This window comes from Monodon monoceros, unplaced genomic scaffold, assembly GCF_005190385.1.
Source record: "Monodon monoceros isolate NGI ecotype Baffin Bay Population unplaced genomic scaffold, NGI_Narwhal_1 Super_Scaffold_5, whole genome shotgun sequence".
NCBI lineage: Eukaryota > Metazoa > Chordata > Mammalia > Artiodactyla > Monodontidae > Monodon > Monodon monoceros.
In genome coordinates this window covers 90,241,808-90,265,484 of record NW_021703782.1, presented here as the reverse complement: position 1 = coordinate 90,265,484, position 23,677 = coordinate 90,241,808, and the positions used below count along the sequence as shown (strand labels likewise).

Here is a 23,677-nt window from a genome sequence, read left to right as displayed (position 1 = left end):
AGAGAGAGAGAGAGAGAGAGAGAGAGAGAGAGAGAGAGAGAGAGAGAGATTTGAAGATACTATACTGTTGGCTTTGGATATGAAGGAAGGGGCCACAAGCCAAGGAACATAGATGGCCTCTAGAACTGGAAAAGGGAGGGAAATGGATTCTCCCCAAGAGCCTCTAGAAGAAACACAGCCCTGCCAAGATCTTGATTTTAGCACAGAAGGACACTATTTTAGTCTGTTTGAACTGTCATAACAAAATACCATGGATTGGGTGGCTTAAAAAACAGAAATTATTTTCTCACAGTTCTGGAGGCTGGAAGTGTCAGATCAGCATGGGTACCAGCATGGTCAGGTTCTGGTGAGAGCTTTCTTCCTATCATGCAGATGGCTACCTTCCTGCTGTGTCCACACATCACAGAGAGAGAACGGGGTCTCTGGTGCCTTTTCTTATAAGGGCACTAATCCCATCATGAGGGCCCCACTCTCATGACCTCATCTAACCCTTACTATCTCCCAAAGGCCTCATCTCCAAATACCATCACATTGGGGGTTAGGCGTTCAACAACATACTGAATTTGGGAGGGGACACAATTCAGTCCATAGCTGACACATTTCAGATTTCTGACCTCAAGAACTATAAGATAATAAATTTGTGTTGTTTTGAGCCACTATATTTGTGGTGATTTGTTACAGCAGCAATATGAAACTAATACACACGTAGACCCAATGTTATCTTCCAGGCACATGTGTGCATGAGAAAAACTAGGCAGGGAGTAGTTAGGATTATGAATCACTTTGCCTTTTATCTTTATTCTTTACTTTCCAAGTTTTTTTCTACAATAAGCATGAATTAATTTTAAATTATAAAACAAACCAGAATTTTTTTCTTTTAAGTATTACCACACATGCTAATAAAAGCAGATAAAGCTGGGGCTTTAACCTTCATGGACCAGGCAGATCCGGAAGCCTTTCTGTCTCACCAGGCAGCACACACAGGCCCAGGGGAGCTACTGAGCTGACACCTCCTGGGGCCTTAGAGAAGCACTGGTCACATTCACTGGTGACTCTCACAGGCAGACTAAGGAGAAGAGTGGGGGAAGCAGAATTTCACTCCAAATTAGTAAATGCTGTCTCCCATGATTAGTGGAAGAAAAAACTAGGAAACATGAATTTGTGTTTCCTGTTTGTTTAAGTAGTTAAGCCACACCTTGTCCAGAGAGAAAAAGCCACGCCTTGACTACGTTTCTGGATTCTCCAAACAAGATGGATTTCCCTGTGCTGATGGGGGCAGAGAGAAAAACCCTCAACTCTTCCCAACCAAGGGAAACTAGAGCTAGGGCTGCATGTCCTCAGTACACAGCTGCTGCCATCCATGACAGCCCACACCCTCCCTCTATAAGAAGAGGACTAACTTCTAAAAAGCCAAGAGGGTGGATTCCCAAAGTTAAGAATTTATTTTGGTCAAACATTAGGATTTTGGTGATTATTATATTCTATACACATAGCATCTGACGTCTTAAAAATAAAAGATCCTTTGTTTCTACATTTCTCAAAAGAAAGGAAAAAGCCATCACCCACTCTTATTTAAAAACCAAACCGAACAAAGACGCCCACCAGATAACATGCTTTGGCCCAAGCCCCCTCAATGATCTCCTTTCTTCACGGAGCCTTGGGGTGAGCTTGCAAATGTCTAAACGACTCGCAGATCACCAGAAAGAAAGGGGCTCAGACTTGCATTTTAAATTCCATTTCCTCCCAATACAAGGGAATACCCTGCCTGTCAGATCCGGAGTCCATGGGCTTGTATGGTTCCAGCTATGACCCACACACCAAGAGCTAGTCCCTGGTCCTTTCATCTCCTCCTTTGAAGGCCCCAGGGGTGGGAGAATGCAATGATACGAATCTTCAGATTATAAGACTAGCTCAGAAATGAGAAGCACCCCTGCCTGGTGACACAAGTCTGAGAAACTTCCAAATATTATTACTTCAAGGTACGGTGGGATGTTGGATGAGTTGTCGATATTGGATCATTCCTCTGAACAGAACTGGAAAATGAAAACTGGAGAAGGAAAGAGTTTTGCATCTGCAGGGGAAGCATAGTTTAAGACCAAAAAAAGAAAAAAATTTAATTAAAACAGTAAGGATAAAAATCATGGTAAGTAGCAATTGCTCCGCCAAGATCTTTTGGTTAAACACATTTCTACCAACACAGTGAGCTCAGCTCTATGAACATTATCACCCCCCTCCCCAAAAAAGAAAATATTTTCACGGTAGTTTGTAATTTCACTGTCACCCAACATGCTTAATAATGGCCTTTGTTTTTTGAAATCACAGCTGACTATTGAAAGCTAATTCTTGAACTCTGATTTTATGTGAGAAACTTTAATTCTAAAGAAGTAACTATGAATAAATCTCAGCTAGGACTAGAAAGCAATTTTATAAAAGCATGTTGTATCATTTACATCAGGGCTCCAGTGGCTGCAGAAGAATAACTCATAAGTAACTCTGCTAAGGTTTTCTAGGTCTTTTCTTAGAACAAAAACTGCAGTAACGGGACTTCCCTGGTGGCGCAGTGGTTAAGAATCTGCCTGCTAATGCAAGGGACATAGGTTCTAGCCCTGGTCCGGGAAGATCCCACATGCTGCGGAGCAACTAAGCCCGGGCACCACAACTACTAAGCCTGTGCTCTACAGCCTGTGAGGCACAACTAGTGAGCCCTCGTGCCACAACTACTGAAGCCTGCGCACCTAGAGCCCGTGCTCCACAACAAAGAGACACCACCGCAATGAGAAGCCCGCACACCGCAAGGAAGAGTAGGCCCCACTTGCCACAACTTAGAGAAAGCCCGTGCACAGCAACAAAGACCCAATGCAGCCAAAAATTAATTAATTAATTTTAAAAAAACCTGCAATAAAAACAACTCTTATTGGAAGCCTTTTGTGCACCAGGCACTGACTGTACTAACTTACTGATGAGGTTGGTACTATTTTATTCCCGTTTTACTGATGAAGAAACTGAGGTTTAGAGAGGTGAAGTAAGTTAGTTACACAGCTAACAAGCAGTGGAGTCAGGATTCGAACTTCAGATATGAATCCAGAAAAATGACTGTCACATTTAAGCACATGTTTAATTCTCCTTGACCAGCTTTGGTATGAATTTATATTTGACTAATGAGAAATAAAGACAGAGAGACTTGAGAATACCTGTGATGTCAGATGCATACAACTTTTGGGGAAACCTTTGACCTTTACATTCAAGGTCATGAGAAATAAAATACCATTACATGTAACATGAATGTGTTCTTTGGTGCTCTAATGGCCTGTCCTGCACCCTCTTCCCACCACCACCCCTAGTCCTCCCCCCGTAAGTAGCAAGTAGCTTATTTACAAAGATGAAATGGCTCTGAAACACCAATCTCCCTAGGGAAGCTCACGGCGAGTTGCCATGGTTAGTAAGAGACTGTCATATCCTGCCCTAAACTCCAGCAGTCACGGGGGTCATCCTGCTCCCAGGCCTGGTTTAGATTAGCTCACATTTCTTGCCAGGCGCAGAGCAGGGATCTTAGAAGAATTAGGTCCTTTGATCACCTTTTCGTTCTCAGCTCAAGACTGCATGTTACTTTGTATGTAGGTTCACACAGCTGTGCAGTTGAGTCTGAATTTTTGGAAGCAGCTCTCCTAACTTGGAGCATGGGGTAACCAGGCATCGGTAAAGGGCAAGTAACCAGGCCACCATGTGATGTCCCCAGCAAAGCAAGGGACAACCCAGACGCTGTGTGTACCAGAAGACCCAGCGCAATCAGCAGTGACAGCAGAAGCTGTTACAACACAGAATGGGAGGAAGTGTTGTTCTTCTCCAAAGTTCTACGTCCCAGAAGCCATGACCATAGGCTTGTCACAGAAGAAAGAGCACAGTCTGTATCTTCTCAGGAGTGAAGGTGATGGGTTTAACCATGACAGTTGCCCTTTTCAAACCACTGAAGGCAATGTCCAGAAAGAACTTTGAATTCTGGAACTTGAGAACTTCTGACCTCACTGAACACCTTCAACCTTCACCCCTTGCCGAACTCTACTTCGACCTAACCTTTTCTTACCAATTCCTTCCCAAATGGCATGTGTTTTTAAAAATGAACATATTCGCTGGGTTCGGATAAATAAAAATACAGGGAGTTTCTGATCCAAGGCAGAAGGAACAGTCTTAAAGAGCAAAGGAGGACAGCAGAGGGCAGACATGGTGTTCAATGACCACCAGTAAATGAATTTGGCCAGCGCTGGCCCTACTCCACCAAACCTGGTCAGGTAGTGGAGTGAACACTTATCCCCGCGCATCCTCAAATTAAGAAATGGATTCCTTGCTTGAGCTCCCAGTCCTTTCAACGTTTTCAGGCAATGAGCTGTCTCCAGAGTGAATGACTGAGCTTCCTCCTGGGGCACGAACTTTCAGAAAGAATTCACAAAAGCATCCAGGCTAGATGGCTGACGTGGACGATGCTAGTCCCTCGCCATCTGCCCAGATCTTTGGACAGCACCAGCAATTTGACTGTTGTAGTTTGGAGCACTGAAATTAAGTTCTGAAAGCACAGAGGAACGATTAAAACTAAGTTTTATCATAACTTATTTGGCAGCAAAACCCGAGGTGAACCAGCATGAGGTTCTTCTTGGTCTTTATTGATCCCACTTAATAGAACAAACTCTAAGTTTCACAGCAGAAATCGAATTTGATGACAGGTGCAGCCCCAGACTCCACTGGGTGTGTTCAACAATAGTACATGTGTTGCATTGCTTTTCTAAATAATGGTGTGGACACTTTACGGCCTTTCTAAAATCAGAAAAATGTGGAATATATCTGGTCTCAAGAGTTTGGGTAATTTGGATTCTATCCTAGATAGCTGTTGGGAGGGTTACATGAGAAAATGAGAAATGAGAACACTGTGTGTGAATTATAGTACTGGGCTTTAAGGTCTCGGTGAGTTGCAACTACTGTGATTATACTTCGGTCACCAGAGAATGTTCAAGGAACTTGGCGGTGTACATCATCATCTGTAGGATACTCCGCGTTCAGCTTTAGAACCTTCACACAGCCAGCTGTGCTCCTATAAGATACGCAATTTGTACCTGCCTGCAGCAAAGGGAAACACTGCACACTCCTGAAGAAGCGCTCTCTCTTACCTGGGCCTGGGAGGGAATCCTTCTGTCAGTCACCCTCACCAAGGTCTTCTACTGTGGAGGACTGAGGGCATCTCAAGTGAGACTTGGCCTCATTCAGCTCTAATTCAGCATGGAACAAAGGCACCAAGCTCTGAATATTGTGCTGATATAAACATTTTTTTTTTTTAATCTAGGAGTTTTCTCTGTGATATTGGGAGATACTGAAGGGAAAACAGACCCAGTCAATAAACTTTATAATAATGTAATGAACATCACATGTGCAATCAATTCAAACTGACAACAGAAGTCAAAACACCTTGGAAATCTTATTTTTATAAGATGTATAACTAACATATCTTTCCACACATTAAAAGACCTAAACAGAGAGGTTATGGGACTCAATACCCACAGCTTTTCCTTGACCGCTGTCCAGAATGGCCCACTGGGCAAATTGTCTGACTTGGTAAATCAACTTGACACCTGGCATGAAAATGCAAACTAGTTCCAAAACCTAAGCTAATCATCACCTAACTAACTGGGTCTGCCTAGAACTTGGACGTGAAACCAGGATATCCAATAATAGACACAGGCACTAAAGAGAGAACTGTCTGCTGATACCCCTCCTATGAAAAGGCATTTTAACAGGTCTAAAGTGTAACTTCGGTAAAATGTTTGGGTTTTCCTCCCAAACTCATTCCTCAAGGGCGTTTTACAAAAGTGCGTGGGTTACACCTTCAAATCAGGCTTGTGCACCTGCCTAAGTGCTTCTTTTAGTCTCTGCTTCTAAGTACCATCAAGAGGAGGCCCACGTGTGTTCATTCTTGGGAGCATGGCCTCTCCCATAACCCAGGGCACTCGTCAAGATGGCGGCCGGCCTTTAGACGTACATAGAAAAAAAGCCGGTGGAATGGACTCAGGAAAGCAGGAAGACTTTTAATTCATCAATTCATGCATGAAGGCAGGACAGCTTGGAGATTTGTGGAGATAATTGCCCCTTGGAAAATCCTCACTGGCTTCCCACTGACCGCAGGATAAAGTCTAAGATCTAAAACCTTTGACATGATTTACATAGCTCTTCACTGTCTGGCTCCAAATCAACTGTCTTTTGTTTTGTTTTAAATCTCTTCCTTTAACCCACCCTAACTTTATTTAGGCACCTCAAACATGCCAAGTTCTCTTCCTCTGTAGGTGCCCTTCCTTCTAACTGGAACGATCTCCCCCACCCCCTGAACCCAACCCAACTCCTTCAACTCAAAACTTAGATGATAGTTTCCCAAGAAAGGAAGACTTTCCTTATCCCCCCAGTGAGGCGGTCTTCCTTGCTCTGATCTTCCACAGGTCTCCACGCTTCTCTGTTATGAAACTGCCACCTTTCTTTGATGTTTCTGTTACTGAACTATAAGCTCCCTGAGGGCGGGGACTTTATCTGCCTTGTCCACTTCTGTATGAACAAATGCCACACGAACCCTATTTAAGTGGACCTTCTTCTGTTAAAAGTCATGCAAGAACCAACAAGATTCAATTTCCATATAATTTTTCCTAATAAACGGTCTTTGAAAATGATTACATCCTTTTAAAAATAGAAATCTCAGCATCTTCCATCTCGAAAGGCAAGGGAACCAAAAGCAAAAAACAAGTATCTTTTCAACACCTGGGAAATGGTTGGAAAGCACTTCTCTTTCCTTACCACACCTTGGCTCTCAGTGGATTTTATTTGCCTTAAGATTTCAGGATTCCATCATGTCACCAGCATAATTTCTACCAGAGGAGATGTTAAAAATTATATTTTTCATCACCTAATATCAAATTGTCACTCTGTGTCATGCAGTGACCCAGCTGAGTCACCTCTACTGGCATGTAGTAGGAACTCAGCAACATCTCCATTCACAAAACCAGAGTTGGAGCCAGCAGTTCTGACCCTGGCCATGAAAGGTCCGGTTTGGCTGCTAAGAGTGATATGTCAGCCTCCTTCCTGATCACCAACTTGGAAGCTGGCTGGCTAAGCATTACTCTAAACGTTTCCAGGCACGGATAGAAAAAAATTACCTTTTGCATTCAGCTTCTTTCAATCCAGGTTGTAATTCTGGGAAGCCCTGCCACCTACTTTCAATGTTCTAGAGGGAAATGTGAAGAAGTGAGCTGCACACACGTTATCTATCATGACTGTGGTCAATGTGACAACCGGACCCAAGCAGGGTTCAGACTTGCATGGATGAACTACCATCTTACTAAAGGAGCAGAAACCAAGCCTATGCGGATGGGATATGGGGGAGGAGATCAGCATTAGCATAGGAGGAAGTACGGGAGAAATCGGTATGGGGCTACTGGGATGCTGCAAGCAGACATTAGGACTCTGTCCTGTTTTAAGCCTGGCGGGAAGCATGACGGACCACAGCAGGTCAGGGAACTAGAGGAAACTGTGGAGATGTCTTAATTTTTGTTTGTGTGCTAGAAGTAAAGTATGGAGCAATAAGGTAAGAGGTTTAATTAGAGATGGAGTGAAGAAAACTGAAAATACCACTGAGCATATGCAGTGTAGAGAGGGTTCTATAATGAAATAATATAAAGGGAGGGCTAGGTAAGTGGAGCCAGCTGTAACTGATAAGAGGGCCATGGAATCCTGCCTGCCATGTGAGCAGAAGTTGCTGAGATGCCTGCAGAAACTTCCTCCACCAGTGAGGCTGCAGGTTCTCATGAAGGCCCTTTACAATCACTTACTTGTGAAGCAGGCTCCCCAGACCGGGCTGAATTCAAGTGGTACCAAAACTTTTTTTAGGATACCATATGGAAAGCCCAGCTGGCATCTCTGTGCCAAGCCATCCCACAACAAGACTTTAGAGTGAACTCGACAAGTAAGGATCTTTGGGAAAAGCCAACCAGTCACTGTTAAGCACAGACAAAGAGCCTCTTCTGAAAGTTTTCTTTGCCTCAAACATTCAGCTGGCCATTGCTCCATGACCTGAAGGCATTAAAAAACATATCGAGAGGGGCTGCCCTGGTGGCGCAGTGGTTGAGAGTCCGCCTGCCGATGCAGGGGACACGGGTTCGTGCCCCGGTCTGGGAGGATCCCACATGCCGCGGAGCGGCTGGGCCCGTGAGCCATGGCCGCTGAGCCTGCGCGTCCGGAGCCTGTGCTCTGCAACGGGAGAGGCCACAACAGTGGGAGGCCCGTGTACCGCAAAAAAAAAAAAAACATATCAAGAAAGTCACCATGCTCTCCCTCTTCCTGCTCCCTTCCCTTTCCTTCCTGAATAATTTAGTCCAAAAGCTATTAGGTGGGGCTGAACAAGATGAGTGTCTGCAGGGAGGGTGGGAGGAACCCCAGTGGCCCAGAGTGGTGTGCTGGAGCCAGAGCAGGGTGGGAAGGGACACGGGTGACCCAGCACAGGATGTTGGAGCCCAAGCTGGGTGAAGAGGGTGTTGGTGACAGGAAACAGCAGCTGCCACCCAGAAAGTGACACTTGAACCCATGTTTGGTGAGGAAAATAGATTGGTTCCATAAGGGGGGAGGGGTTTGATCAAATAATAAATATATTGAAGATAATAGGAACCAGGTACCTTGCTGTCAAGGAGGAGGTTACAAATATGGAAAGAGAGAAAATGAACCTAGTGGTATTGGAGTAGAATTAAAGGTATCAGGGTGAGCTCATGGTTTTCAAGATAGGTAGGTAGATAGATTGATTAATCAATCAATCAACTGACAGATAGAATGTGTATATATTCTCTAATTCTGACCATTGAGAGTGCCTGAGAGCAGTGCCTATCCAACAGCAATGAGCACATCAAACACTCAGACTTTGGTTTCTAAATACCACTCTCCACTAAAAGGAACTAAATGCTCTTTGTTGAAAAGGCTGATTTCAGGGTTAGGAAAGTATAAGACGAGATTGGAACATCTTGTGGCACCAGAAAGTAAAGATGTGCCCAAAGAAAAATGGGGACATGTCAAAAGGACACTGAAGTTAGCCTGAAAGGGCTCCTGTGAACTATATTTGAACAATAGAAATGGATTATAACCCACTAAATGTAATAGGAATCCATGAGACCATCTGTCATAGATAGATAGATAGATAGATAGATAGATAGATAGATAGACAGATAGATTTAAAGTCTGAAGAGGAGTGAGATAAAGATTACGTGGTACCAAAGCATCTCACCACAAAATATTTGTTAATTACAAAGGGAAAAAGTAACTATTGTACAGAAACCCTCAATCAAGCGATCAAAATTAGCATCATGTGAAAAAAGTTAACATCTGTCCCCGTAATGGGACAAACTGACACCACGTACTACCTGACTGGATGCTGTAAGCAGAATAAGCATCAGCTCTGTGGTATTCCTACCAAACATGCGTAGCCTGAACACAATCATGTGAAGACATCAGGCAGACCCAAACTGAGGGGCATTCTACAAAACTGGGGGTGATCAAGCATCATGTTGGCAATTTACTCTTAATTCAGAATAAAAAAGATATTTGTATTTAACTAGGGAACTTTCCTTTAGCTTTGAGATTATTTCAAATTTAAAAGTTAATAATGGGAAGAGTTAACTTGTGTTATTATACATTTGATGGAAGCCAAGTGTCAATGGGCTTAAGACCTGGATGGACCAAGAGAAATGCCAGTAATTATATGTTAAGGCAAGACTTCTTAAATTATCTCTAGTGAAGGAACAGTGTTTCTGCCCAATCTATTATGGACCATCCATTAAAAAATACAAAATCCCACACTTTCACTTGAGGACACTATCAAATTGCTCCAAGAGTTTTCAAATGCTTACTCCCTATGTCTGTACTTAGCATGGATCAGGAATAGTCAAGAACTAGCTTGGACCACACCTTGAGCAGCTCTTCTCTTTGGTAGGATGTGTGGTTCCCCAAGTGCCATCATGTCCAAATGAGAAACAAAAATTACTCGTCACAGTGTTATCCATAATAGTAGCAACAATAATTACCACTGTAATTAACATCAACCATCTACACAAAGTATTCAAGATAGGGACGGTCCAGGCGATGGGAGAAGATTAGAGGACTGTCTTTACATATAGTAACTCAACTTCTCCAAAAGGGTCACAGGACACAAATAGATGCGACCACCTTGATTCCAAAGTAATTGTTTTATGGTGACAAAGAAAGATGTAAAGAAAGACAAATCCATAAAGATCAATTATACAGAAGATGGACCAAAACATCTTCTATGGGTCCATCTGCAACACCAACCCATTCCTGTCATTGCTGGGAAGACACTCAGCGTTCAGAAGGGGTTAGGAGAAGACATCCCCAGATCAGATAGGTTCGATTTAACTGCAGATACTGACTTCAATACAGTCCACCCAAGGGCCGACTCTGGGCCACACATAGCCTCTCCCTCAGCCAAGAGAGAACAATTCTCCACAGTAAACCAAGACCACAGCAGAAGGACAAGAAAGGAGCAATTACATCCTTTGGGAAATGGCAAACACCATCTAGGCTCAGGGTTCTTCCAGAGGACACTCTGACACTCCCAATGTGTGTCTCCGAACACTGAAATCCCCGTTCCAGTGTGCCCCTGACACCGATTCCAGCCACACACAGAGGAGGGTCCACATATATACAACCCTGAAAGCTGGAATCAGCAACACCGATTTCTGCAGCATCTGTCTCTGGTCCGTGGCACTCCACTTACCTGGAGCAGTTTTGTAGCACGATGTTCGGGAGGGCAGTGATGGGGCATTCTTTGCCTTGGGGCTCTGGGTACTCTGCAAGACTTGTCTCTGCCTCTTCAGCTCCTCTTCCCTTTCTTGGGCTGCTCGGATCTCTTCTTCGATCATGGACAAAGTCCGCTGCTTCCTGGACCTCAGCTTGAAGGGCCCAACCATCACATCGGACTCTTGAGTGGCCAGGAGTGAGGCTGTGCTTCTCAACTCAGCTGCCTCTGAGTACTTGCTGAAGTAGCTCCCTTCCAGTCTGGTCTCCTCCATGTTTATTGGGCCACTGGTCTGCACTGCCGGCAGTGGCTGGGAGGGCCCCCTTTCCCTGAGCGCCCTGTCTTCAGTAGGCAGAATCTTTGGCAATACATCCCTTTTCTCTTGAACAGGGGAGGACACCTGAGGTGGTTCAAACATGCTCTGAGGCTTCTCTGAGCTGGAAGCCCCAGTCCCAGCTTCCTCCAGACTTGCTTGAGGTCCCTGCTGTTCTGCTCCACCCTTGTTGGTTTCAGACACAGCTCTGTCCACTTGCTCGGCTATGGCTTGTTGAATGGCATTCTGCACCAGGAGACCAGCCTGATATTCCAAGGGGTCATCAACCGATGGAGAGTCTCCCAGCGTGGACGAAGGGGAATAGAAACCATGATCACTGAATGACTTGGAGACACCTTCTCCTCGGCCCTCTGAGGGGTTGTCAGTTTGGGGAGTCTGGGGCAGAGAAAAATCAGCCAGCAAATTTTCCTGGAGGGCATTGGTTGTCTCATTGGAGGCCCCACTGTCACTGATGTTGTCCATGCTGAAGTCATTGGACAGGGTCTCCAGGACGGTGGTATCCTGGGACCTCACCGACAGCTCATCCAAGCCGGAGTCAAGTTCCTCTGGAGTCAAAGAGACATTGACTGACCTTGAAAACTGATCCAAAATCCCAGGTTCGTCATCTTTGACCACAGTGAGGACAGCCCGGGCACTTGTAAACTCGCCGTCCTCTGCCCACAGTTTGGATAAGGGCCCGCGTTTGGAGGGCTCACTGTACGGCCCTTCCTTCCCCTGAGGAGCTGTGCTGCCCTGGCCCCCTCCTCCAGCAGACTGGCTCTCCAGGGCACAGTGGGCTTTCTGTCCCTTGGCTGCTGAGGGGTCTTCGGGAGGTCCCCCGACAGAAGCTGGCCTCGAGATGGTCAGTGTCTTGTCTGAGTTGACTGGCCCCAGAGGTCTGTAGAAGGGCTTGATGGAGAAGAGCCTGGGTGTACTCTGGCCCTTGGCCACTGTTTGCCTGGAACTCTCCATCAGCTGGAACTGTTTGCGAGCCGCGGAGAAGTCTATCTGCTCCGTGACGATGTCCTCCTTTGCGCTGTCAGTCACGCTGGAACGTTCTCGAGAGGATGCAGGGGCCGTGCCGAGCTGCGGCGCGGCCGGCTGCCGCCGTATCAGCAGCTGCTCTTGCTGCGCCCTCCTCTCCTTGCGCTCCTTGTACTTCTTGTGCGACTCCAGATGTTCCTCGTTCAGCTGCTCCTCGATGGTCTTTTCCTGCGGAGGGTTCCACCATTTGGCGGCGATGCCAGGATTCTTTTTCACGGCCTGACTCCGGATGAGTTCTCGCCTCTCCTTTTCCAGCTCCAGCATCTCTTCTGAAGGCCTCACTTTCCTGACGCAGTACTGTTCTTTTTCACTCTCGTCGTCCTCAAAGAGCTTGGAGGGCTTCTTGTCCTCGTGGAAGGCACGCAGCTCGAACTTGGCTTCCTTCTTCAGCGTGGTGAGCGTGAACTCTCCGTCTCGGGAGGAGCACCGCGAGCTGGTGGAGGAGCTGGGGCTCACGGGCACCTGCCCGCTGTTCCCCAGCAGGTCTCTGGGCTGGTCGGGGGGGCGGCCGTTGGCCCTTTCACCCTCTGCCATGGTGTCAGAGGTGCTCTGATGGAGCTCCAGGGGAGGGGGAGCCTGCCTGCCAGCCACTCTCTCGGTGGGTTCCGGCTGGACGGCCGTGTGGGCAGGTGGGCTTGGGCTGCCCACCAAGATGGCTGCTCCAGGCTCTGGGGAAGATGTGCCGTTGTAGGTTCCGTCCACAGCAGAATCACAGCAGCTGGCCTCCAGCACCTCGTCTAGATATCGGATCTCTCTGGCCACATCATTATCCAGAGATTCATGGTGATCAGCGAGGAGGCCATTGTGGGGGGGTGAGTAGAAGGGGGAGGGGTGGTCCATGGAATGTGGAGTCGAGGTGATTCCGGGAACACTCTTACATTCTGCAACAGAGACCTCAATTTCCATGTTTTTGTGATCTGGGGGAAGAGGGCTGGTGGCAGGCTCCAGGGGATTGCCACTACAGTTGTCTCTCTCGTTTTTTAGCCGGATATCATCCTCGGAAAGCTCGGGAGCCTTCTGGGAAAAAGAGAAAAAACAGAAGTCAGGGTTAGAGACCACATCACTTATGGATATGAACTTCAGACATTAACTGATAACTAACTGGAAGGAAAATTGAAACCACAATGACAGGATCTTTTGAATACAAGTTTCTCTTCTAAAAAATCCTTTATATATTCATTTTGTTGCAGTAATGGGTACCTAAACCTTCTCAATTTTACAGATTCCATTTTGTTTACCTGGTGTCCAGAGAACTTTCAATAAATGCTAGTCCCGTTTTTACATTTAAAATTAAACTAGGGGGACTTCCCTGGTGGTCCAGTGGGGAAGACTCTGCGCTCCCAATGCAGGGGGCCTGGGTTCTATCCCTGGTTGTGGAACTATATCACACATGCATGCTGCAACTAAGAAGCCTGCGTGCCGCAACTAAAAATCCCACATGCTGCAACTAAACATGCCGCAACAAAGATCCCGAGTGCTGTGACTAAGACCCAGTGCAGCCTAAATAAATAATAAAATAAATATTTTTTTTTAAGTAAATTAGGATTTGGATCATCTGATGATATTGCTCAAATAATTTCTAAAGTGGGGCTTCCCTGGTGGCACAGTGGTTGAGAGTCTGCCTGCCAATGCAGGGGACACGAGTTCGTGCCCCGGTCCGGGAAGATCCCACACGCCGCAGAGCAGCTAGGCCCGTGAGCCATGGCCGCTGAACCTGCACATCCAGAGCCTGTGCTCCGCAACAGGAGAGGCCACAACAGTGAGAGGCCCACGTACTGGCAAAAAAATAATAATAATAATTTCTAAAGTGGAAGAGATTATATAGCAATTGTATCAGAATTTTTCAAAAAATTTCATAGCAAATTTCCGCAGAAATGTAAGAGAACCATTTGTATGTCCCCAATTATAAAAAGAAGGTCGTTTGGCAGGAACAAATCTTGAAAACATGATTCTCAGCCAGATGTAATGCAATTATTCTGTAGACAGGAAACTTTTTGAAAATTTTTTCCAAAATAAAATATTGGAAAACAGTAGATCTCTTCATCGGCCCCTTAAGAGCTTCAGTGCCACACTGCCATGGCTGTAATTGACCACGTGCATTATAAACACAGAACCAAAGCCACTGACCACACAGTTCTGTTCTCAAAACAATGCTCCTTGGTTAAGGAGTGAAAAGCTAGTGGATGGTGGCCCCTCCCATCTAGTTCCTAAAATGCTTTGTATGTGACAGCTCCAATTTTGTGTTTAAATAAAAAAACTGTACCTTCTTAATGTTTTTAAATGCATCATATTTTTCATCAGTTATCAATCTCATGTCACTTTACTTGGCATTAGTTAAGATTAATTTTCAAACTCTAGGATTTTTTTTTTTTTTCATACCAAAGGACTCCGGTTTGTCTCAGATAATTCAGCGGTAAGTTGTGAGCTTAATGTGAGCTCCCCTCAAGGATTTCACTAACACTTTTATCAGCTTTGTTTCAAGTCTCAGGTCTATAGGGTGCCTGGTATTACTGACTTAACACAATGCAAAACTGCAATACGGTATAATTTTCCTTTATTTAAATTTAAACATTGTTAAAGGCTTAGAATATAATATTAAAACACCACCTTAGGATGATTCTCAGGGGATTAATTTAAAAATCCTTTCAAGGAAAGTGAACAGTTATGGATTTGTTCATAATATCTAGAAAAATGTGGAAGTTCATGCTATGTGCTCTGCATTGCTGTCAGAATGTTGAAAAACTCTCATGGTCATCCATGAACTGGAAGGTATTACCCATGAACTGGGGGTTTCCTTCACTGTGTTTCCCACATTCCTCTTTGACTTAAATCAATCAAGTAATATAAATTCCTTCCTTAGAAATAGGCAACAATAATGAATATTACTTCTTTGTCAGCACCTTCTGGTCTCAAAGGATCTTCCAGCCTTGATCTGGCCTTTGTCAAAGTCTGGTACTTAATATTTATAACTTCCACTCTCTTTATTTTGTTTTTACTTCATTTCTGACCACTGTTAACTAGTGGCTCTTTTGTCTTTAGAATGAACTAAAGAGGCATGGCAAAAATGTTGCTACTGTCCTTTAAAAAAAAGTTAACTAAACTTCATTTCGTAAGGAGATTCAGTAACTTCAGTAACTTCTATATCATTCAAGAATTACAGGAGGGCTTCCCTGGTGGCGCAGTGGTTGAGAGTCCGCCTGCCGATGCAGGGGACATGGGTTCGTGCCCCGGTCCGGGAAGATCCCACATGCCGCGGAGTGGCTGGGCCCGTGAGCCATGGCCGCTGAGCCTGCGCGTCCGGAGCCTGGGCTCCGCAACAGGAGAGGCCACAACGGTGAGAGGCCCGCGTACCGCAAAAAAAAAGAATTACAGGAAATTTGAATGCCTAAAACTTACTGGCTGTCATTCAGTCTTCAAGAAAACCTAGGTCAAAATTAGCCTACTCCACGGAAAGTTATTAATGGAATAAGCTGACCAACAAAAAGAGACACGGTATTGCTATGGTGAAGTCAGACTACTGAACCACTCCCCAACCCCCGGCCTCATTTGGCCAATGATTCTCTGCTAATATTCTTCATGGGAATAATAGAGCTTTCCTTCTATCTCTTTTGGCTTTTTTTTTGGGGGGGGGGGGGGGGGGACGGAACAGGAAAATAGTAGGAAGTTGCTGAATTGAAATATGGTTAAAAATCATTGCTCTACTGAAATGGAGAACACTTTTCAATAGTTGACATGAGAGGAAAGAGAGCAATGTAAGGTTAAAAGAAGCTAAAAGGCAAATAATTAATTCTATAGATCATTTAGTCATTGATTCATTCATTAAAAATGCAGGCGGTTTGTTCTGTAGGGCATGGGCATGGAGCAATTAACGGCAACAATAAATTCCAGGAGACAACACCCTTTTTCTTAACAAAAACTGGATTTCCCATACTTCCTAGGAAGCTGTAAGTCTATTTTGGGGTTTACTTAGTCTGGTAAGGTGAAGCGAAAAACTTGCCTATGTTAATGTCTTGTTGCTGATCACAGAGATTGGAGTAACTGAGCCTATCTCCACAGCATCCCGGAGAACACTTTGTCAGCACTGTCCCTTTCTCCTGGATGCTTCACAGTCCCAGTGTTGGACGCTGGAGGAGCTGATGCCCTACGGCTTTTTTTTTAAGAACTGAAAAAACGGTATCAACTTTTTCCAAGGATACTTTCTGAACTAGCAACAACTGTCCCAATTCAAAAGTTTAAATATCTGACAACAGCATTTGATGGTGCATTTTTGCAGTGTCAAGAAAACTAACTTTATCCCTGAGTCAGAAATGATGAGTTGTGTGTGCGATGTGTCAAATATTTTTAAAGTGCTAATTACAGGCAAAGTTTGGAGTCCCAGTGTAATCTGAGGCGATTCCTTTCCAATACCTTAAAAAAATCTAGACACTGGAGGGTATAAACAGGAAAGAGGCTCTCTTTCTTGTTAGTTACGTGGGGCCCCAGCTCCTTTCCACTAATTCAGAAAATTCTTACTGACTCTCGGTTCCATCCACCTCAGGAAGCAGCAGCTCTGAACCCTCATCAGGGTAGAAGTCCTTACAGAGGTAAACAACTCCGCATTGCTGACTTACAGTCCTGCCTCAGAGTTCCTGAGTTTTTGTAAAGTTAGGGAACAATTATAACCAACGAGCAAATTCCTGAGTTCTGTCTCAGCAAGAAGAATTTACCTTCGTGCAGGATGACCTGATGTGATCAAAGCCGCTGTAACTATACCAGGCAAATGAAAGTGGGCTGGGATCCCCACCGTGTGAGGATCTGGCAAGAGTCTGCGTTTGACGTCATTAAATGATGTCATGTTTAAACCAACAAATACTGATTGCTCCCTTTGAAGAGAAGAAAGACCAGAATTTTCTCTGTGTTTCAGATAAGGTAAGCTTGATTTCAGATTCAGACAAAATGCATTCATTAAATGGATTTTTAAGTCTTTTCTAAAAAAGACTAGGCCCCAATGCAAAAAGCAGGAAGATAATGAAAGAACCAGCAAACTGGGTTTTCGAAGGTCAGAGAAAACCCAGGGTGCTAAGGGGCGGGTGGGAGATCCTTGGATGGCCCCAGCTAACCCTCCAGGTGGAGCCCTAACGATCTGGCACGTAATACCTGCCGGCCTCCTGGCTTCCCATAATAGCTAACAGCTGGTCAGGATGTCTACCATTTACTTTAAAATACTCAAGCAGACACAATGTAAGATAGCTGTGCGTGTCTGAAATTAGTTTAAATTACATTCCAGGAGCAGACAGCCATCCTAATCCGGAGGATATACGCCAAGAGTGTTCATCCAGGATCTAATCAGAAATCCCACCTTCCACAGGTGCCCACCTTCCTCCCGGAGTTTAGCTCTAACTCCCAAGGGCCCCTGAGGCTTTCGCTAATGGGCATAATTAAGGTGAGAATAAAAGGTTCGGAGAACTCGAGAGACTTCCCAGGGTCCCCTGGCTAGTAAGTGGCACAGCCAGGACTTGAAGGCCAGTTCTTCCTAATTCTATCCCAGTATCTCAAAAGGTATTCTCAATGACTGGAAGCTTCCAGAACGACAAGGGACGTCTTAAGAAGGTGGATGGATCTGAAGAGCATTTACTCGGCTTTCTGGCTGATGGTCTGCACACTTCAACCTCCAGAAATCACGTTAAGATTCACCATTTGGCTTCAGAAGTCAAGGACCCCTTTCCCCTCCTTATTCAGAACGGACAAGAGACAGACTCCCTGGAGACGTAGTTTCGGTTCCTACCTTCTGCTCCACCTGCAGGACCCTCCAGCTAGAAATGGAGGTGCTGGCCTCTTGCTCGTTCTGGGAATTTGGCCTCTGAAGGGGGGTCCTCTTCTTCCTCTGATGACACCCCAGAGGCAAAATACTAAATCTCACATCCCAGTCATGGCAATGGACAAGGCTGCAACTCCTCCCCAGCACCAGAGTCGGCAGCACAGGTGGGATTCTAGAAGTCTGTTTGATTTGCCCAGAAAACACATCAGGGCCCTGACGCCTGCCCGGCTTAGGTCATGGACGGCAGTGTGCGGTACCTGGGCCTGCAGCTAGGTGCATCACGCATAGAAAGAACTGGAAGGAAATGCATTCTCCTTAGCAGGTCTGGCTGGGCCCAGGGAGACTCCAGAAAGGTGTCCTTCGCTACAAGGTCAAGCGAGAAGCAAAAGCTTCTGCTCACTTCACGTGTCTGCCGTTTGCCTCTTCCCAACCTCCCTACCCTGCTCTTGACAATGTCTGTCACCAACTTCCCAGTCTCCTAGCCTAAATGCACCGTGTGACCCAAATGATTCAAACGTCAGGCGCCTGCTGCACGAGCAGGTTCCTCTGCTCTGAATAACCCAGATTACTTCCTACTAAAGCCACAATATTTAAATTAGAAATGTGTCTCCCTAGGTAATAGGTGACCTGACCCTTTAATCCAGTTATTTTTAAGTTCCACCAAAAATACAAACTCATCCTTGGCCTACGAACAGGGGCATGGCTATGAAAGAAAACGTCCTTGTAGCTGTTAAACCAGAGGGCATCTCTGTTTTTCTTTCTTGTTCTCCCTCTCTTTCCTAACTCGAGTTTTTAGGGCACAACTGCTGTGTTCCACAGGCCACACATGGCTGTCTCTAGGAAGGTTCGTGCAGGACTCTACTTTCTGGCTGAAGTTTCCATCATGAAGGCAGATGGGAGGAGAGGGTGCAACCTGGCAGGGGGATGATGCTTAGACACCTGCAAGATGCCCGCACGGGTCTGCTGAATTTCACCAGCCTTGGAGGGACGGGGTAAAGCCACAGTCGGGAGGTCTGGGCGAGACGGACTCCCCAGACCAAGGGAACCCGAGGAGTGTGGAAAGGGAGCACAGAGGCTGAAAAGGTCAAAGTGCATTCCTGCAAGGAGAGGCGTGTCCTGAGAACCTGTAGAGTGACAAGCCCTGTGCCGGGGCCATGGGAGGTCCCTAGGACTCTGGGGTGGGCCCCACACTGCAGCAAGGGACTTACAGCCTTGGAAGGAGAGAAGACAGATTCACATAAAGATAGCATAGAGCACAGGCAGACGGACTAATACAACATAACTGGAAAGAAATTTCCCACCCTGTTCAGGGTGGCAGATGGTGTAGGCTGAAAAAACTGTATGAAGGAGGCTGGGGGCGCCAGCGTTCCTCTGCAGCTGGCCTGTGGCTCCCCCCCCCCCCCCCCCCCCCCTACTAGAGAAGCCGCTGGGACTCTGACTGGTCCCTTCCACCCACCCCTGTGAAGGCACAGAGAGAGTGGGAATGTCTGAGGATGGCTTGCTTCCTTTGTTGGGCTTTGGGCCTCTGGGCCAGGAAGTGGAGGGGAGTGACCCCAGTGATAACCTGGGCCACATTCCAGTCCCAGGCAGAATTTCCTTCCCACTCCCCAGCAGAGCTTCTTCCGGCCTGTAGAACCAAAGGCTGGTGTTGATCGTGGGAAGCCAGGAGGTGGGCCACTCCCCAAGGAGGCCAGAGACCCTTCCTGGCTGATGAGAGGCAGACCTAAAACCCCCAGCACTCTGGGGCAGTTAAAGCTAAAATTAGACCAGACGGGCTCAGGGATAATGACATGACCCTCAATAAAGGGGGATAACACTAACAACATCTCTGGGGTTTCCTTCCTCCTGCCATGAAGCCATTACCACTAAATGTGAATCAGACGGTTCTAAAAAGAGCTTCCTGGGCTTCCCTGGTGGTGCAGTGGCTGGGAGTCCGCCTGCCAATGCAGGGGACACAGGTTCGCGCCCTGGTCCGGGAAGATCCCACATGCCATGGAGCAACTAAGCCCGTGCCCCACAACTACTGAGCCTGCGCTCGAGAGCCGGCGAGCCACAACTACTGAGCCCGTGAGCCACGACTACTGAAGCCCACACACCTAGAGCCTGTGGTTCACAACAAGAGAAGCCACCGCAATGAGAAGCCCGCGCACCACAGTGAAGAGTAGCCACCGCTCGCCTCAACTAGAGACACCCCGCGAGCAGCAACGAAGACCCAACACAGCCAAAAATAAAATAAATTTTAAAAAAAGATTATTAAAAAAGTTTAAAAAGACCTTCCTGTTCTTCTTACAGGCCCAGCCCTTCTTTCTGAGAGCTTCTATGGTACTGGTCAACACAGCAATCACCCTCCTGCCATTCTCTCTGGCTTAGGCCTCAGGTACAGGCTTGCTGACGATGGGGTGAAAACACTTCTGGAAACCCCTTCCACTGGAAACAAGGCTGGCCTATGTCTTGACTCACTCACGATCCTGGTGAAGAAGTGGTCCCTTTGTAACATGAGAGACTCCCCAGCACCACAGCCTGCCCTATTAAAAGCATCCACTGAAAAGTCAGTGGCTCAGATGTGAGGCTGCACATGTGGAAACTGTTAAGGTGTGGTCTGATGAACACGTTTACAGCTTAGGCTCTCTCTGAAAGAAACTAAAGAGGGTGTGTGTGATGGAGGTGTGATGGGAGGAGGTGAGGAAGGAAGCTGCTGCCTTTTCTGCAGCCGCTGGTGAAAAGCTTGTTTCTTTCAGTCACTTGGAGATCCGTTCCCTACCAAAGGGACTGAGAACCACTGGGAGATTTCAGGGTTTCCCCTAGATGAGAAGAGATGCCTCATTTCAGCTCCAAGAAAGGCAAATTTCACTTCTTCCTCGATGCAGTACACCCCAGGCTCTGTCAAGGAGTCCTAAGATGCTCTTCCCACCAAAGGCCCTTTTCACTGTGAAGCTATTTTACGGGACAGTCCCCACCTCCAGAATAAACCAAGGTCAAGGCCACAGAGGGAACTCTGGCTCCCGCAGCCTGAAATTTCTGGGGTAACTGATTCTGCTGAAAGCAAAAGCAAGCCTGGCTTCAGTTCTTTATAACTTAGCTCTGTCCTTCTTGGTTTTAAAATAGTTCAGGATCTTGGATTCATGCCCGGACAACCAGTAATGGCAGAGAGCAAAAGCTGGGCTCCACCGTGAACCCGGGAAAAATCCACTATGCAGAGGCAGAGCCAAGAGAAAACCGTGCCAGAGGCTTTTGAGATTAACTCTTCGTCCACAGATGAGTCTGTACTTAGGAACAGAGCTGACGAGCCTCTCTTCCTATGGCCCTGGGTCCCACAGGAGACAGGCACACACGTTCCCCCAGAAGCCCCAGGCCACTCTGTGAACGTGGCAACTTCTACAACAAGGGCTTGTAGATTAACTACATACAAGGTGATAACAAGAAAACCCGTCACCAGAGTAGCTACGTCACTTGGTTCTGCTGCGGAAAAGGACACACACACACACACACACACACACACACACACACACACACACTCATGCACCATCTTCAAAGCATTATCTGGCAAAGATAATGTGTGCGGGCTTCCCTGGTGGCGCAGTGGTTGAGAGTCCGCCTGCCGATGCAGGGGACACGGGTTCGTGCCCCGGTCCGGGAAGATCCCACATGCCGCGGAGTGGCTGGGCCCGTGAGCCATGGCCACTGGGCCTGCGCGTCCGGAGCCTGCATCTTTGCATCTTGGCCTGCACTGTATGTGTGGTGGGGAGCTCCCACTCTGCCCTTTAGCATGAAAGCTGGGAGCCTGACAAGATTAGCAAGAAGAGAAGCAAGTCTCCAGTCTGAGCCCAGCGGCTCACACTCTCTCCAGCAGGAAAGGCATCCACAGCGTAGCCCCGAAGTCCCTACTCTGAGTCCCTCCTCCACAAAGACTCTGGCCTCACAAGGGAACCCTCTCCTTCCAGATTAGAAAGCAAAGGACCGTAAGCTAGGTCAGCAGACTCGGCTTACCCTGCCCGGAGTGCCCACTTCACATGTCCCCGGTCAGAATCGCCTCTTTTTCCAGGCAGTATCCTGCGCCCCGGCTCAAGCTGGACAAATTCCTTCGGAGCCTCCTGACAGAAGACTGTGGAGTCACAGCTGGCCCTCCTTCTGCTCCCTCAAGGGCCATTCACACAGAGAAGGACTTTAACCCCCTTCAAAGAGACCTGGCCCCTCCCTAGCTGGCCCGAGCCTGGAGGGCAGCAGCCGGCCAGCCAGAAACAGCTCTCGTTCACGCCTGGCGCCCAGGGCTGCGTGGGCAGGTGGGAGCTTAGTGGTGCTGAGATGAACCAGTTAGGGCTGTCTTCTTGGAAAGTCAGAGATGGGCCTTGGGCAGGTAGGGAATTAATATCCTGGTGATGCTAAAAGCAGCAAGAAAAACCTGACGGATCCTGAAGATCCAGTTAAATGGACTTCATCCAGTTAAATGAACTTTTTAGGACAGCTTCTATATGTGTGTGTAAAGTAATAAAGGCTCACTGTAGAAAATTTCGAAAATAAAAGTTACTCATCCTCGCTCCACACAGAGGAAAGCAGTTAACGGTTTACTGTGTTCACGCAGTCTCCTTTTTGGAAACATGTATTTAACAGAGTTGAGACCACACTATATGCAATTTGTAGCCAACTTTTTTTCACTTCACATTATCTCACAAGCACTTTTTATGTCCTTTGATGGTGGTGGTCAGATATATTTTAAATGGTTACATTGTGTCCCACACTGAAGTGGGACAGAATTTGAAGACAGGGATGAGTGCTCTAATTTCAAGGAATCTCTGGGGGAAGTGGTTTTTCCTTTCTCAGGGCTAACTAGTATTTTCTGCCACAAAGAAAACAGACCCACATGTGCCCTGGGGAGACATAAATGCCACAAATATATCCCTCACTCTTTCGTCATAGAATCAGACCCCCAGCACCACACACTAAGGGTCACGGCGTGTTAATGACTGGTTCCCAGAGCTGCCCCAGGGTGGACGAGGCTCCACCCACCTGATCCCCCGGAACTCTGGGTTGACCTGCAAAGTCTCGGGCATAATTTAGGATTTTGGCTGAATGGAAAGCCAATCAGAATTCCAGGGCCATGCAGAACTCATTTTCTTCAGTAAGATTTTAGAAAGGACAAAGAGAACTGAGATTCACAGTAAACTGAATAGAAAGAGGAGGACAAATGCCAACCATGGTCCTGTGGGCCAATCTATCTGGGGTCAGTTTGAGACCAGTTTATCCTGGTGAAGCAGGCGAGCAGCTCAAAGACGGTGGCAGCCCAGCGTCGCAGACCCCCTGTGACTCTCCCGGAAACACAAGTCTGGGAAGGAGTCATCAGAGTGGATGGAGCCCAGGCAGGCTCTTTTGAAAAGGAAGTTAAATGTATACTATACTTTACAACTATTTACAACATCCAAGCGACATTTTTAATGAGCTGAAATTTATTTAGAAATATCCAGGAGTTTCTCAGTGACTGGGTGATACCAAGTCACCAGGGAGCGTTACGCTACGGAAACTCTGAAGTTACGCCGCCCTTTGGAATAATTGGAATGTTCTGCTGTAGGGCCAAAGGCATTTCAAGATACTACTTAACGGTCTAAAGTAAAATGAGGAGGGGAAATCACACACCCAGGGTGGCATTGCTCTGCTCAAGAATGATAAAGTGAGCAGGGGCCTCCACGAAGAGGTGCTTTCAAGCCAAGAG

At 46.7% G+C, this 23,677-nt stretch overlaps 1 protein-coding gene across 10 annotated transcripts in view; it reads right to left on the bottom strand.

The window, feature by feature from the left end:
* The window catches only part of LOC114884001 (A-kinase anchor protein 2), a 495,611-nt gene that overhangs the window by 21,052 nt on the left and 450,882 nt on the right, over positions 1 to 23,677 (bottom strand). For 8 of the 10 annotated variants that reach the window (XM_029202414.1, XM_029202415.1, XM_029202420.1 and 5 more), the window contains one exon: positions 10,799 to 13,193. In XM_029202414.1, the coding sequence (XP_029058247.1) occupies positions 10,799 to 13,193 (2,395 nt within the window). Of the gene's footprint in view, positions 1 to 4,337; positions 5,357 to 10,798; positions 13,194 to 23,677 lie in introns of those variants that run through there. The other 2 variants (XM_029202416.1, XM_029202424.1) reach the window with 2 other exon arrangements.